General features: G+C 40.0%; 1 protein-coding gene across 1 annotated transcript in view; it reads left to right on the forward strand.

Moving 5' to 3' along the window:
* The first annotated feature begins 7,741 nt into the window (after positions 1-7,741).
* Positions 7,742-15,976, forward strand: part of DNPH1 (2'-deoxynucleoside 5'-phosphate N-hydrolase 1) — a 180,958-nt gene continuing 172,723 nt past the window's right edge. The window contains exon 1 of the mRNA XM_044060282.1: positions 7,742-7,980. Within this exon, the coding sequence (XP_043916217.1) occupies positions 7,845-7,980 (136 nt within the window). The 5' untranslated portion in view covers positions 7,742-7,844. The remainder of the gene's footprint in view (positions 7,981-15,976) is intronic.

Below are 15,976 nucleotides of genomic sequence, written 5' to 3' on the forward strand. Positions count from 1 at the left end.
CAGCACCGCAATGGAGTTAGCAATGCCAATGCAGATGGGCTCTCAAGACAGGGAATGGAGTATGGTATTCCAAGATAGGCTCAACCCTCTCAAGCAATGTTTCTCAAGGGTCACTTGAAAAACTAGCTTGAGTTCAAATGAAGGGGGAGAATTATGAGGCTGCCAGCCCAGCTAGCTAGAATTTTGAAAATAATTATATGTCATTTGTGAATATTAATATAATCTATAGGCTTGTCTTACAAATGTAAGATAACTATATGTTATTTGTGTATTAAACTGCTGATGCAGAAGTGTGTGTTAAACTGTATATTATATGCTGAGCTTCAAGAATGTAACCACAGTGTGCCCTGCTGGAAAAGAGCAGAAATGTATATGGACTATATGCCTATACAAATGTATGTTTTCATGGTAGATGTTGGAAAATACAGAGTTAACTTGCAAAACTCTAAGAAAATAAGATGAAGTTGTTTATGACTATGCTATAAAGTTAGTTAATGCAAGGAAACAGGATGTCTAGATCTAGGAGGTTTTCCTATTGTCTGAAAACAGAAATAATTATAGGTTTCAAAGGTAAAAGTATTTAACTGTTTTATGACTTCCAATGTCATGCCAACTTGTGATAGATACGTCTTTTTGACACAGAGGTGCTACAATTTAAAGTTTATGCTAGCCTGAGAACTGAAGGCAGAGGTGACAAAGAAATACGAAATCTGACATAACCCAGCAGAAATGTTTGATAGTAATTTAAGAACTATCTCAGAGAGTGAGTCTGTGCATTTTGTATTTGTCTTTGGACCTAGAAACATTCACCCAGCACTTCTGCTTGAGTGTTGCTCTGTAAATAAGACTTAGATAATACTAAATCTCTTAGAGATAGATAAGAATATAGTAAGATTAGGTTAGATGTTTTCTGTATTTATGTGAGACTGTTCTGAAATGTCGTTTTAAAATATTTCCTGTGATTCTGAACTCTGTTGTCACAGTGTTGAGTTATTGAGTATTGCCTTGAGCTTTTATTATTTATTATTAAATATATTTAAACATTTTAGTTGTGGCTGGTTTGTTTAGAGACATTTAAGTTCTTAGCGTACTTGCATATGTATTTGGTGACACTGTATAAGCCACTCCTAAATAGCCTTAAAGGTTTTGGTCACACTTACCATTTGAATAATAATAGCATTACACAGTAGAATTGTTCACCCTTAATGGGGATCTGGAGAGAGAGGGAGAAACCAGCCCCAGACTGACTGTGATCTCTGTGTGCTCTTAAGGGAAATTGGACTTTACTGTGTATGTACTAGTCATCCTCCCAATGTGCACATCCCTCACTGGTGTTAGCGTTGAGGATTGAGGCTCCTTGATTGCTGGGCCAGTGAAGGGGCATCACACTCTGCACCAAGCACAATTTCCCTTAACAGCATGCAGGCAGCATGCTCCAGACCTGGGGCCGCACTCTTTTTCTCTCTCCAGGCCCACACAAAACTCCACACTGACCACTGTGGAGCTCTGTGTCCCTGTACCCAGTAGTTGACATACACACATACACACCTGGGAAAAACTGGCACAAATTTACTAGCTCTGCCCCTTTCTTCCCAAACTTTGAGGTAATCATGCTGCCACCAGTCAGCTGTCCTAAAGCTCTTACAAAGGGGACCCAATTATACTATGTAAAATTAATACTAATATAAATGGTAGAGTGTGGCCAAAGCAGCAAGGCTTTCGGGAACAGCCACAGTGTGACTAAAACAAGCATAGGTACTCTCCAGATTTTAAAAGTATTCTCTAAAGGACCAGCCACAATGAACGGTATTAAAATATTTAATGATAAAACAGAAAATGGGAAAATACTGAATACAATAAACAACAGAGTTTCACCTACAAATATATAAAAATAATACAGTTGGATAGTTTCTCACAGATGCAGAAAACAACACTAAACTATTCTCACTAAATGTCCCTGACTAACTAAAAAATTACATTTCCCTGACTACTTACGAAAGCAAGGCAGGCTGAAGTGTGCTGAGTGTATTACCACAGCAAAAGCCAAATGATGTCTCTCTTTGTCTGTGTGGATATGTGAGATATATATCTTGTCATAAATCTTTCCAGTCAGATTCTAAAGTGCTGCTGCAAGAGCTCCAAAGAAACCAGATGATGGTTAGAGGATGACATCACCTCTGGTCACCTGACCCTGTTACAATACACACACAGAGCTTTGCTAAGATCTGTGCCAGCATCTGAAAGCTATAACAAAATTTCAAACTTTCCACCCTTCCAGGGTTCTCTGATAAAACATACACATTTGAACAGTTACAACAATACAACCTATATACATGTATACATTCTTTCTGTCCAGCAGGACCTACTGTTGATGCATTTTTAATACAAGTAACTTTACAAATATATTTTAACTCAAACATCTGTACAAATCAGTGTGATAGGCAAATAACATAAAATTCTTTACAAAACTCCAACTAGCTATGCTGGCATATGTACAGTTCTACTCTCCCTGGCACAGATGGCACTACCTCATAACATCACAAACCCTTTGGCTCACTATGTTTGCTAATGATTGCAAGCAGCCAAGTTACTGTCCTTTCCCCATCTGACATAACAGTTTTCCAGAAAAGATTAAACACAATTGACTTCTGGTGCAAAAATAATACCTTGGTCTTCAGTGTTAACAAATGTAGACTTGTAACATTTAGAAAGCAGATGGTCCCTGCCATTTATTGCACTAGAAAGTTATTTTACTAAGGACCCAGGTAGAGTCATAGACAGGGATTTGACCTTTGAGCAACAAGTTTCTACAGTGGTAAAAAAAGCCTTTTTACAATGACTATATAATGTATAAGGGGGGTCATTTGCCTCTCCTGAGAAGTTGCTCTTCCACTGTACACCTATCTTGTTCAGTCTGCTTCTGCATTCTCTTGAGCAAACACCTGATTTAGTTACAGATGATTTGAAAGTTCCTCACTAAGATTATGAGTTCAGCCATCTGGGTTACTCAGACTTATAAATTCATAGGTTCTTACTTGGCTATTGATCTGTGAGGATCTTAAGAAGCCTAGCCTTACATTTCCATGATAGTTTTTAGCACTTTTATTTTGCATATGAATAACCTATAGATGAACCAAACAATGATATGTTGTGGCATTTACATGTTTCCTCTATTCATGAGGAGCAAGGATGCTAAACCAGGGTGAATTTGCAGTTACCAATCCATTCATCCATCCAAGTTACATATGAATGTAGTAAGAAAAAAACTTTGCTTTGCTTTATGTGACGCGGAAGATGGTTCCATAGAAGAGGTAAACTTGGCAATACAAATCTGTCCATCCAACATCTTCTGTTTATTTTGCAAAAGAGATTGAGATCCCCCGAGCAAGTGTTTATGATATCATTGAACTTGTGAATGTGTAATAGGTCTGATAGAATAGGCTCTGATGAAGCAAGATATAGACTGACTCTCAATAACCTGTATGACAATGAGAGGAAGGACAAAGCTCTAAGATGATCTGCATAGTTTTTTTTTTTGTAGTGAGAAAGCATTGTGGTCATTCCAGTTATGACAAGTGTTTGGAAAGGTACATATAGAAAGAGCATTATGCTCAGTGATTGGCCTAAGTGCCAAGTACGATAGATCTCATGTGCTGGATGCAATACCTATAGTATAAGCTATGCAATATAAAAGAATTCCTTAAAACAGTGGAAGTGTGGTGATCAAAGGACAGTTCATTGTCAACATAATTTCCTAGATACCTAACTTCAGGATCAATTTTCAGGGGGGTGTTATCAATCTAATAGCTGTAAGGAGAGTCATGATTACTGAAGGATATGATTATACACTCCTTGACATTTAGTTTTAGTTTTTGGACAGGCCATCTTTAAATATGTTGGTGTCCACACTGGACTTTATGATTACATCAAGTTTGCAATCACCTGCAAACTTGGTCAACCCTTAACACTAGCTTTGACCTACCAGAAGTAAATAGCAAAGAGAAATGACACAAGGAATGAACCTTGGAGTATACCACTGGTAACAGGTCTTTTGGTGGAGGTAGACCTGCCCACCTTAACTTCCTGGGCTCTATTTGTGACCCAACTTGCTATCCAAGTTACATGGGGATTGACAAATATATGGGGGAGTTTATCTATGATACTAGAGTGTGGGATGGTGTCATATGCTTCAAACGGAAACAGCAAACTTGTAAACATAAAAATAATAAAAAAACAGTCACCTGAAAAAAAAATCGATGGTCTTCCACTTTTAATACACCAACTCTGAAGAAGCCAGTGGTTTGTAGCCTGGTGAAAGCGCTTAGTTGTTTGGTATTTCTGTGTTTGTTGGCATATTAAAAGTGGAAGACCATTGATTTTTTTCTCTGGTGACTGTTTTTTATTATTTTTATGTTTACAATGGTGTCATATGCCTTTGAGAGGTCTAAGTATGTGGTGTATACTGTTTTACCCTCATCCATTGCTACACTAACTTTTTCAAAGTTGACTAGGTTAAGTAGGCAGGACCTACCATTGACAAACTTGAAATGGGTTGGGTCAAGAGTCTGTAGGTTACATATATCCTTTTCTATTAACTCCATAATGATTCTTTCCATAGCCTTACAGATAAGACTGGCCAGGCTTGTGTGTCTATAATTACTTAAGTCCAGTGAAGCTCCACCTTGTTGCAAGAAAATGGTTGTTGCTGTCCTCCAGTCATTTGACACAATTCTGTTTTGAAGCTGATATTAAATAGCTTCTGTAGGGTATCAGATAAGTTATGTTACAAGCTGATCAATAGGCAGCCTGGTGTGTTATCTAGTGCCACAGGCATGGTGTTGATCTTTGGTAGTGTATACAGAACCTGTTCTTGGGAGATTTGAGATGGGGTGAATGTATGGGCATGTAATTTGAGAATACTGGGAGAGAAAGGTGAAGTTTAAACTAAATTTCTCCTCTAGTAGATTGGCTATGTCCTCTGAGTCTGAGTATGTGATATAATTTACAATTAGCACTGCAGTGCGTTGGCCGTTGTTTCACAGGTTGATAAGTTCATAGGTGTTTACTAGGCTAATGACCACAAGGGCCTTTTTAAGCTTAGCCATGCATCCCAAATTTCTGACAAGTTATGATACCTTTGATAACTGTAAGCAGGGGCTTGGGAGATGAAACATTTACAAGCTAGGGCCAGGGAGATGAACCATTTACAGGTTGCCTGTGTCCATTAGAGACATAGGTGTCAAACCAGGGATGAATTTCCTTTTCCCCATCCAATTGTCCAGGTTGTACTTCAATTGAGTTAGAGAGGAACTCTGCTTCACATGGATGAGGAGCCTGTTCCAGAGACGGGGTAATCTCTGGAATACATGCATGTCTCTCCACCAGCTCCTATTTATATCACATGCAAGGTTTACGTCTTTAGAATTTAAATCTGGTGCTGTTTGGTTTGCAGATATGCAAGAGGTCCATTAGAGTGGGGTCTGATGATGCCCTGTATGTCAGGCATAGATTTTCCCTCAAAAGCCGATAGGAGACAGAATACAGGGATAGAGCCTTGAGGCAGTCTGCAAAGGACATTTTACTTAAGCCCTGTACTCTTCTAGTGAGGAACGTCTGTGATATGCCTGGTTAGGTACATAACAAAGGGGAATTGTACTCAATGATGGGTCTGATGAATGTCGAATACAGTGGAACAATGACTTCCTTGGACTTAGATGCCATACCTTTGTTTATAAAATGTGCAACATAGAAGGATTTCCTCACTACTGTAGACATGTGATGGTCAAAGCCTAGATTACTATCAATGTGTGTCCCTAAGTCTCTGACTACTGGGTCAACTCTAAGGGGTGTGTTGTCAATATGATAGTTACCAGGGGTGGATGACTTACTGAAGGATACTATTATGCACTTCTTGACATTTAGTTTTAGTCCTTGGCTCTGACACCAGTTGTTTGTCTGTGTCAGCCACTCCTGGAGAACATTTGTGTCAGTGTGGGATTCAATGACAACTCCTAATTTGCAATCATCTGCAAATTTAGTCAGCCAGAGACCATTGACATTGGCCTTAACTGCAGAGAAGTAAATGCCAAAAAGGATCAGGCCAAGGACTGATCCCTGAATACGCCACGTGTAACTGGTCTCTTTGTAGTTCTAACTTCGGGTCCTGCCTCTGGCTATCCACCGGGTGATGTACAGGTTTGTACCTAACCTCTTGAGTTTGTCAGCAATGCCAGAGTGGGATATTGGGTCAAATGCCTTGGCCAGGACAAGATAGGTAGTATGAACCGATTTGCCCTCATCCATTGCTTTGGTGACCTTTTCAAAGAAGTCCATCAGGTTGAGTAGGCATGATCTGACCTTGATGAAACCAAACTGGGTCGGTCCAGTGTCTGGAGGTTTACTATATCACTACTGATCATTTCCATGATAATTCTTTCCATGGCTTTACATATAAGACTAGTGAGACTTATGGGATTATAGTTTTCGGGGTCTGTAGATGGGCCACCTTTGTGCAGAGAGATTACTGTTGCAGTTTTGCATTCATGCGGTACAAAGCCTCTTTGGAGACTATAGTTAATATCAATTCCAGAGGCCTTGATAGGTCATGCTTCATGCTATTTAGAAGGCATCCTGGGATACTGTCTGGGTGCATTGATGCAGTGTTCTTGGCTTTAGAGAGAGGATTAAGGACCTGTTCCCTAGAGATAGCAGGGGGAGTTACATTTGATGATATTTCCTGAGGGAAGGTTGAGAGGAAGAGAGGAGTAAAGTTGGAGCAGAATTATCGGCCAGTAGGTTTGCTGTATCTTCTGGCTCAGTACAGCTGGCTCCATTTACAATGAGATCTACACACAAATTGTGTTTCTGATATTTTTAACTTAATTGAAGACGATTTTGTGGTTATCTTTCACCTGGGTGGCTATTTTACCACATAGTTCAATAATCCTTCCACAAATTTCAAAAGCTACCCCTCTGCTCAGTGTCAGACCAGCTGAGGATGGAATCTACCCCTTGTTTTCTGGGCTATGAAAGACATTTTTCTCTATGAGACCTTCTGCAGCATACGGATGGTAGGACTAAACCACATGATATCTGTAGCAACAGTAGCAAACACCAAGTGTACAACTCAGCAAGGTACTTTGACGTGTATGGGAAGTCTTGTTCCAGAGATGGGACAGCCTCTGGCAGGTTTTGTTGATGTATCATGTCGCATATTAGATTTAGGCTTTTCAAGCTCTCATTCGATCAGGGAGAAATCCAGAAATAATCAGGGACAATCTGGGACACTTGTAAAATATTAGCAAAATTAGCTTGAGGGATTGACAGAAAAAGACAATGTAAATTAATATGCAGTTAATGAGCAGAAATAAGTCTGTAACTGCTGTAACAACTATCATTATTTATTAAGTGCAGTTCACCACCTTTTTTTCCAACAGTTGCCAGTTTTAAGAGGGACAGACCTAAAATTTGAGTCAAAATCAGGGACAGATAGGTATGTTTAAAAGGAACATGACAATGGCATTAAATATATGTAAAGCGGCTGCTTGCAAATTGCATTATTAATTTGTAAGACAAGGAAATCTTACAAAAGAAACGCAAACCCACACCCATCTAGTTCCCGAAACCACACATTGTAAAGAATGAAAACACCCGAAACGCTCTAAATCAAAAACTTTACACTTTTTTCCTACACCACCCACAAACACGTGGTAATATATTACTCCACAGCCTATGAGCGCCACTATATGAAACATCTGTGACCCTCCAAGCTCTGTGAGAAAAGTACATTGCATGTTATATCCGTGACTTCGTTTCGAGTGCAATCTTTATGTCTACCTAACGGCATGAAAATTTACTTTTGTTGCTCGATCCGGGGTGGTCGTGATGATGTTAAATTTTACGGAGCTATTGTACAATGGATAAAAGGCATAGGCACTGTTTTGACTGAACATGTGAGCCGGCCTGAGCTCACAGAGAAAGGTATGGAATACACGGTTTTTACATTTTGACTTTACTTGCTAGCGACCTGTATTCTTGAGTAGCATAACTAACATCAAAACAATTTTCTGAAAGTTTTTTTTTTGTTTAGTTGCCCGACTCGTACTATACATTTAAATATGTAGCGCATATGTTTTGCGTCACTGCCGTTGTTTGCTCAGTGACGGTTTTTTAAATGTATATATTATTTATTTTACATCTGTTAACCTGGAAAGTCCGACTGGACGCACAGCGAAGGCTCTGGGAGAAGAGCTCCAGTAATTGGAAAGTCAAAAAGCTTTACATAAAAAAGTGAAAACATTTGCATAATTAAAAAAGCATAGAATAAAATACTCTCTATACACGCAGTACGAATAGTAAACGTTTGCATAAATAATAGTAGCAATGGCAAAAGAAAAACGTTTGGTTTCCGACTAAGTATCAGATGCAGTCATGCAGAGTATTAGTAGTGGGGGTATTCTGGGGAAACTAAGATTGAAAATATAGAGTTTGGAAAGATTGGGATGCATACCTTTCAAATGTTCAACTCGTTTTTTATTTATACTTGTTAACTGAGATAGAGAAGTGACCTGTCAGTTCTCTACTCCAGTTAACACTAAGGAAACTGATCGAGGAGCAGCACAGTGGCAGGCGGCTGCAGGTAGCGTTGTTACCTCACAGCAAGAGATTTCCCAGTCCGATTGGTTGTTGCAGTGCCTTTGTGCATAGTTGGCAGGTCCACTTCGCCCTGTGTTCGCATGAGTTTCATCCGGGTGATTCAGTTTCCTCCCATACTCCAAAGACATCCATTTTGGGTTGGACATCTTAATTGGCCGGAGAGTTGAGTGTGTAGTGTGCAAGAGCCATCTGGCGGTGTAAATCTAGACTTTAGATGATTGTTACCGTTTAACTGACACCCCGAACCAACGTACAAAAATTGGAAAAAGGGGTTGGGGATGGATTGGATAGAGAACTGATCTGTGACTTACATCTCGACCTCTTAAGCAAGAAATCTGGAAAAGCCATAAAAATGGGGGGGGGGGGATTTTTAAAACATTACTCTTACAAACTTAGAAAGCTGACAGAATATTAGAACGAATTTTATAAATCGTATGAAGTCAAATACTTAAATATGTGTCATTATTTTCTGACACTGAATTATCTGTCAAAGTCACAATTTTTGGCAAAACATCGAAAATATAAGGAAAAAATCTAGAATTCTGCAAAAATCTGGACAGTTAAGAGGTATGTCAGTCGGTGACCTGCTCAGTGTCACACATTTAGGCAACTGATGGTGAGGGTAATCAATCCATAGATTACTGGAAACCGCTCCTTACATATCTGTGCCAACTGCAGCATTAACTTAGAACTCACAATGAACAAAACATGCTGGAGGGCTAGGTTCCTGACCCAGAGACTCCCCAGACTCTGGAATAGACTGCCCATACATGTCAAGCAGAGTGCCTCTTTGGCCCTCTTCAAAAGGAACCTTGATGATTGGATGGGAGATAGGAAATTCATCCGGGGGATCACGTCAGTTGGCCTGCTAGACAGGGAGGGGTCCAGGGAAGTAAATACTGTGGGAAGAAATAGCCAGGGAATTGTTATGGCTAGGCTTGTATAGGCTCTAGGGCCGATAGCCTAGTACCAACCTATGAACCTGTGAAAGATCAAAAAAAGAGAATGTGAATTAACATGCATCTGCTGAAATAAAATAAATCTGCATCTGTAAGGATTGTCGTTATTTATTAATAAGGCTCTAACCCTTTTTCTCCCCAAATAACTAGTCAGGAGGGATAGAGCAAAATCCTGAGTCAAAACTCAGGAAAAGCTGAAAGGTCTGTTTAAGTCATAGGCCTCAGTCTTTCTTCTCCAGAAAGTGGAACACTGTCTCTCATAATGTTAAACAAGTAAGCAAAATACAAAAACTTAAACTTTTTCAACTAGGGTGCTCACAAGATGATTAATGTGTTAATTGTTCAGTGTTGATGAATTAATATGATTGTTTTCTATGCCAGCGATATTAGTAAAAATATGTTAACATTGAATATGTGACGATGAATATGTGACAAAACCTTACTATGGAACTTTAAGGAACGTGGACATTTTAGACTCAAAATGAAAAGCATTCCTCATGATGAGGTGCACAGTTCCTCCTTAACCCAATTCAAGTGCAACTTGGACATTTGGATGGGAAACCAAAAATGCATCTCTGGTTTGGCACCCATGTCTCTAATGGACACAGGCAATATGTAAATGGTTCCTCTCCCAGGCCCATGCTTACACTTATCAAGGCTATCTGAACTTGTCAGAGATTTGGGATGCATGACTAGGCTTAAAAAGGCCCTTGTGGTCATTAGCCTAGTAAACCTCTATGAACTTAAGGTACAGTTGGTTGAGAGATGACTGATTTTAAGCTTCTAGATGGTGGGACAAAAGGTTCACATGACACAGTAATCTCAATAGCTTTACTTCACATAAGGACTGAAATTTTGTTCAGTAAGTAAGCACTACCTTTGACTTACCTTATGTGGGATCCACACTCTTGTACTAAGAGCAGTAAGTCATGTTTTTTCTGAAAAATGTATACTGAGCGTTTATAAACTGTGTGCTTCATACAGTAACTAAAAAATAGACTTTTAAACAGCCTACCAAACCTAGAATATTCAGGTGCAGCAGGCTGATTTAAAATTGTTGTTTTTCATAAGGTTCATGTCTTCATGCTAGGCTAACTGGCCATGTGTGCCAGTTTCAGCCTAGCCAGTTATTGTCTGCAACTTGACTGTCTGAGGAAAGCTTGGTGCTAGCTCAGTTGGGTCAGTGAGTAATAACATCTAACATCAAGATGCTTTCACTTTGATGTGGCAAGTAATGGTATCTGAAGCTCCAGAACGGCCAGTAGTTCTTTGTGTCATAGACAATGGATTATCCATTGGTTCAGTAGCTTAGTCAGACGTTTTCTGCTTTTCCTGTATACTTGTATATCAGGAATTGGCAGCAGATACAGTCATGGGTACTCTGTAAATCTAATTACAGTATTGACATACTAAAATCTTGACTTTGGTCTAGTTTCATTCTTACTCAGTTTCCTTTTTGTAAGACTGAAATATTTTTAGGTGATCATTTGTATTTATTGTTATGTTGCCAGCCCAGCTATCTGGAATTTTGTAAATAATTCTTAGGTGATCATTTGTATTTATTGTTATGTTGCCAGCCCAGCTATCTGGAATTTTGTAAATAATTCTTAGGTGATCATTTGTATTTATTGTTATGTTGCCAGCCCAGCTATCTGGAATTTTGTAAATAATTCTATGTCATTTGTGAATATTGATATGTTTTATACAGAACTGTATGTTATGTGTATGTTAAACTGCTCATACAAAAGTATCTGAACATGGTTTGCACAGCACTGAGCTTCAAAGCTATATCCAGAAAATAAGTTGAAATTAAAGTCTTTTACTATTGTGCTATAAAAGTTAGTTTCAATGCAGCAAGGAGGCAAGATGTCTAGAACTAGGGTGCCTTCTCCATTATTTTGTAAGTGTTTTATTGGGTTTTTTTTGTCCTCTAGCAGGTGCAGACATCTGAAGGCTATGTATTTTCAAAGAGAGTTGCTAAATTCTTTTAGTCTCTGACAAAAGGTGTTTAGCTTGGAAACTGAAGTCAGGTGGCAAAAAGTGATGTCATCCAAACTAACCCATCAGTAATATTTGATATTAATTTAAGAACTCTCTCAGAGAGAGACTGTGCATTTTGTATTTTGTCTTTGACCTGGAAACATTCACTCATCATCACCATCTGCACTTGGCTTGCTCAGTGAGTAAGATTTAGGGAACAGTATCTCTTGGATATATATAGGAATATAGTAAAGATTAATTTGTTTAGATGTTTTCTGTATTTATTTGAGACTGTCCTGCAATGTTAAATTTCCTGTGATTTTGAACTCTGAAAGTTACTGTGTTGATTTATTGAGTATTTTCTTGTTCTTTTTCATTATTTATTATTAAATATATTTAAACCTATCTTTGTGGCTGATATTTGTGAGACATAGTTAAACTCTTAAAAGTACTTGCATATGTATTTGGTGACACTGTACAGGCCACTCCAATAGCCGTGCAAGTCGTGGTCTGACTACCATTTGGATTAATAGTAACATTACACAGTAGGATTGGACACCCTTTGTTAAGGGCCTTAAAAGTAGCTGATAAGTGTGGTTGGTGTTAATGAGAATTACCTTATAGTCTGGGCAGAAGGGGGCATAACTAGTAAACCTGTGCCAGCCTTTCACAGGCATGTGTGCGTGTGTTTGCATATAAATCAAATCTCAAAGTGTGTGTGTGTGTCCACTACTTGGGCAGGGACACAAAACACTGGCTGGACAGAGAGGGTTCTGGAGGTTTTGGCTTGCCACTCAGCTGAGATCTCAACCCTGAAGCTGTGCCAGTGAGGATATTGGGAATCTGGAGAAAGAGGGAGAAATCGGCCCCATCAGCCCCAGACTGACTGTGATCTCTCTGTGTTGTTAAGGAAAATTGCACTTTACTGTGTGTGTACTTGTCATCCTCCCTGTGTGTACATCCCCTAGCTGTTGCCAGTGGTGAGGATTGAGACTCCTTCATTACTGGGTCAGGGCAGGGACGTCACAGTTGTAATGCCCTTCGTAAATCAAATAGCTTGCTTATTGTCAGGTATTATTCTCTCACTTGCTAATGAGATTTTTTTTTCTTTCATTCCACTTGTCTCTTGCTTTGATCGTATGGGATTGTCTCCTTTTTTCTGACTTTGGTTTCTAAATTTATTGAATACTTTTTTTTTCTAGGTTTATTTCCCGTTGTGCCTGCTGACCATCAACTTCCCCATATCAGACGTAAACAGATTTGTTCCTTTATTGATTCATAGATATTCCAAGGCCACTGAGTTCCATGACCATTCTTGTCTTGCCACTGGTGTCCCTCAGACGGCAGTGTCTTCTTTCTCCAGGAAGGCCATTCTGGGCAGTTCTGGAGTAAATTTATGGATACCCATCCAATTATCTTGTTTTCGTTTAAAGGAAGATAGTCACACTGCTTAATATATGGGTGAAGTTTATACCAGAAATTTGTGAGGCACTGGATTATAAACTTGTCCCCTACATCATGTTTTATTTATTTCTTCATGAAGATTTAGGTCCCTGGTTCTAGTATTCATGAGGATGTTGGACTTCCAGTGAAACAAGAGGTCCTGGGCAGTCAGGTCTCTAATGACTTAGTAAGTGAGACAAAGATCACCACACAAAATTGGGTAAGACACTGAATAAATGCATAAAGTTTCCAGCCTGTTTTTGGTAGCTCATGAACGTAAGGCCTATGTTAATTTTGATTAGAAACCTTTGGGGTCTTTCTAATTATTTATGTTTAGTGAAATAAATCCAGAGGGGGTGTTGTATTCAGTTGGCATAGTCAGTTCTGAGTATAAAGGAGTGATTATCTCTTGAGACCTTAATGATATTATGTTAGCAATTAGCTGGCCTAAATATAAGGATTTCCTGACACTATTTTTACATTATGGTCAAAAGAGAGGGAGCTGTCAACCCAAGCATGTAGGTTCTTTACTACATTTTCAGTTTGTGGAGCTGTGTTATGTAGACAGTACGGTAGAAAAGGTTGTCTACCAAAAGTGATGACTGTACACTTTTCAGCATTTAGTCTGAGCTCAGTTTTAAAATACAAAGAGATTATTAGGGCAGGTTTATTCTGGAGGGATTGGATGTCATCGAGTGACTTAACAACAACCCCCATATTGCAATCAACTGTAGAATTTGTTAGCTAGAGATCTTGGCTCTTTGCTTGGAAATTTGAGAAGTAAATACCAAAAAAGGAGACCCCTGAGAGACACTGCTGGTCTCCTTCACACTTTCTGCTGAGGCACCTACAACTTGCCCAGTGTAGGTTCTGTCTTTCAGCCAGTTTACTGTCCATTTCATTATATATGGATTGACTTTTAAAGCATTTAGCTGTTGTATGATACGGGGAATGGTGTCAAAGGCCTTATTCAGGTCAAGAGTCAATGCATGTACTGCTTGGCCACCATCTACAACCTCCTTAACTCTTTCAAGAAATTTACTAGATTCAATAGACAGGGTGTTTTTAATGCTCAGTAGCTCAACAGTTAGCACCTTCACCTTTGGTTCATAGGTTCATAGGTTTATACTAGGCTATCTGCCCTAAGGCATTTATAAGCCTAGCCCAAATTATTGTGGCTTACGCCACCCCTTATATGAAAAAATACTGTGCCCATTAGTTTGTTGTGCCTCTGTCCAGCAGTGACCCAGAGATGATTCCCGGGGTAAACCTACGATCTCCCATCCACAGGTCTAGATTTCTCTTGAACAGAGTCAGCGAGGTGCTCTGCCTCACATGGACCGGGATTTTATTCCACAGCATAGGGAGTCTCTGAGTGATAAATCTATCCCTCCAGCACGTCCTATTTATATCCGTGCTAAGGTTTAAGTCGCTTGCTCTAGTGGTTTTGGTGGATTTGGATTTTTTGAGGTGGAGCATGTCCATTAATTCCGGGTTGGACATGGCCTTGTATGTCAGGCACATGTCACCTATGAGCAGACGGTATGCGACTGAATAGAGCTGGAGTTTCTTCAATCTGGCAGCATATGACAGATTTTGGAGTCCCTTTATCCTTTTGGTGAGGAACTTTTGGGGTCTCTCCAATTGCTGCAGATGTCGGGTGAGATACATCCCGAATGGGGCATTGTACTCGATCATTGGTCTGATAAGTGAAGAGTACAGGGGAACAATGACCTCACTAGATCTGGATGTGAATCCCTTCATGATCAGGTGGGCAATGTAGAAGGTCTTTCTAACCACTTTAGCAATGTGAGTGTCAAAAGAAAGGCCACTGTCAACCTGGGTCCCCAGGTCCCTGATAACCTCTTCTGTGCTTAGTGGATTGCCACCTATATGGTAGCTTGGGGTTACCTTGTTTTTCCCGAAGGGTATGACTATACATTTTTGGCGTTTAACTTCAGGCCATGGCTCTGGCACCAGCTATCTGTTTCCGTGAGTCCCTTCTGAAGGATATCAGTGTCCGATGCACTTTCCACTATGGCCCAGTTTGCAGTCATCTGCAAACTTTGTCAGCCAAAGTCCTCCCATGTTGGCCTGTACTTCTGAGAAGTAGATGCCAAACAATAGGGGCCAAGGACCGAGCCCTGTGGGACACCACTTGTGACCGGCTTGGAGTCTGACACAGCGCCAGCAACTCTAACCCTGTGGGTTCTGTCCTTAAGCCAGTTTGCAACCCATCTTGTGACATATGGGTTTACATTTAAGCTGGTAAGTTTTTCTACAATACCCGAGTGGGGTATTGTGTCGAAAGCCTTTGCAAGGTCAAGGTAGGCTGTATGGACTGCCTTTCCTCATCAATGGCCTTGGTGACTATTTCAAGAAGTCGACCAAGTTCAAAAGGCATGATCTTCCCTTGACAAAGCCAAACTGGGTCGGGTCCAATGTCTGCAAGTCCCCTATATCTTTGTTTATGAGCTCCATTTTGATCCTCTCCATAGCTTTGCAGACTAGACTTGTTAAGCTTATGGGGGCCTAATTACCAGGGTCCGTAGAGGCCACCTTTGTGGAGTGGGACCACAGTTGCCGTCGCCACTCCTTGGGCACGTATCCTGTGGTAAGGCTGAGATTAAACAGCTGCCTTATGTGCGGGTTTAATTCCTCATTTAGCTCGTGTAGCACACAGCCGGGGACACCATCCGGTCCCATTGATGCTGTGTTTTAGCTTTAGAGAGAGCAGCTTTCACCTGCGCATTTGAGATGTCCGGGAGGCTACACTCGGCTGGGATAGTTATCTCTCCTTTAGGGGAGAGGGGGTGAAGTTTGCACTGAACCTGTCTGCCAGTATGTTGGCAATGTCTGTGGGTTCAGTGATTTTTGTATCATTTTGGACTAATTCTGAGCATATCTGTGAGTTTCCACCCAGGTTCCTAACATAGCTG

This window comes from Protopterus annectens, chromosome 1.part0 (genome assembly GCF_019279795.1).
Source record: "Protopterus annectens isolate FY-2018-M chromosome 1.part0, PAN1.0, whole genome shotgun sequence".
Classification (NCBI taxonomy): domain Eukaryota; kingdom Metazoa; phylum Chordata; order Ceratodontiformes; family Protopteridae; genus Protopterus; species Protopterus annectens.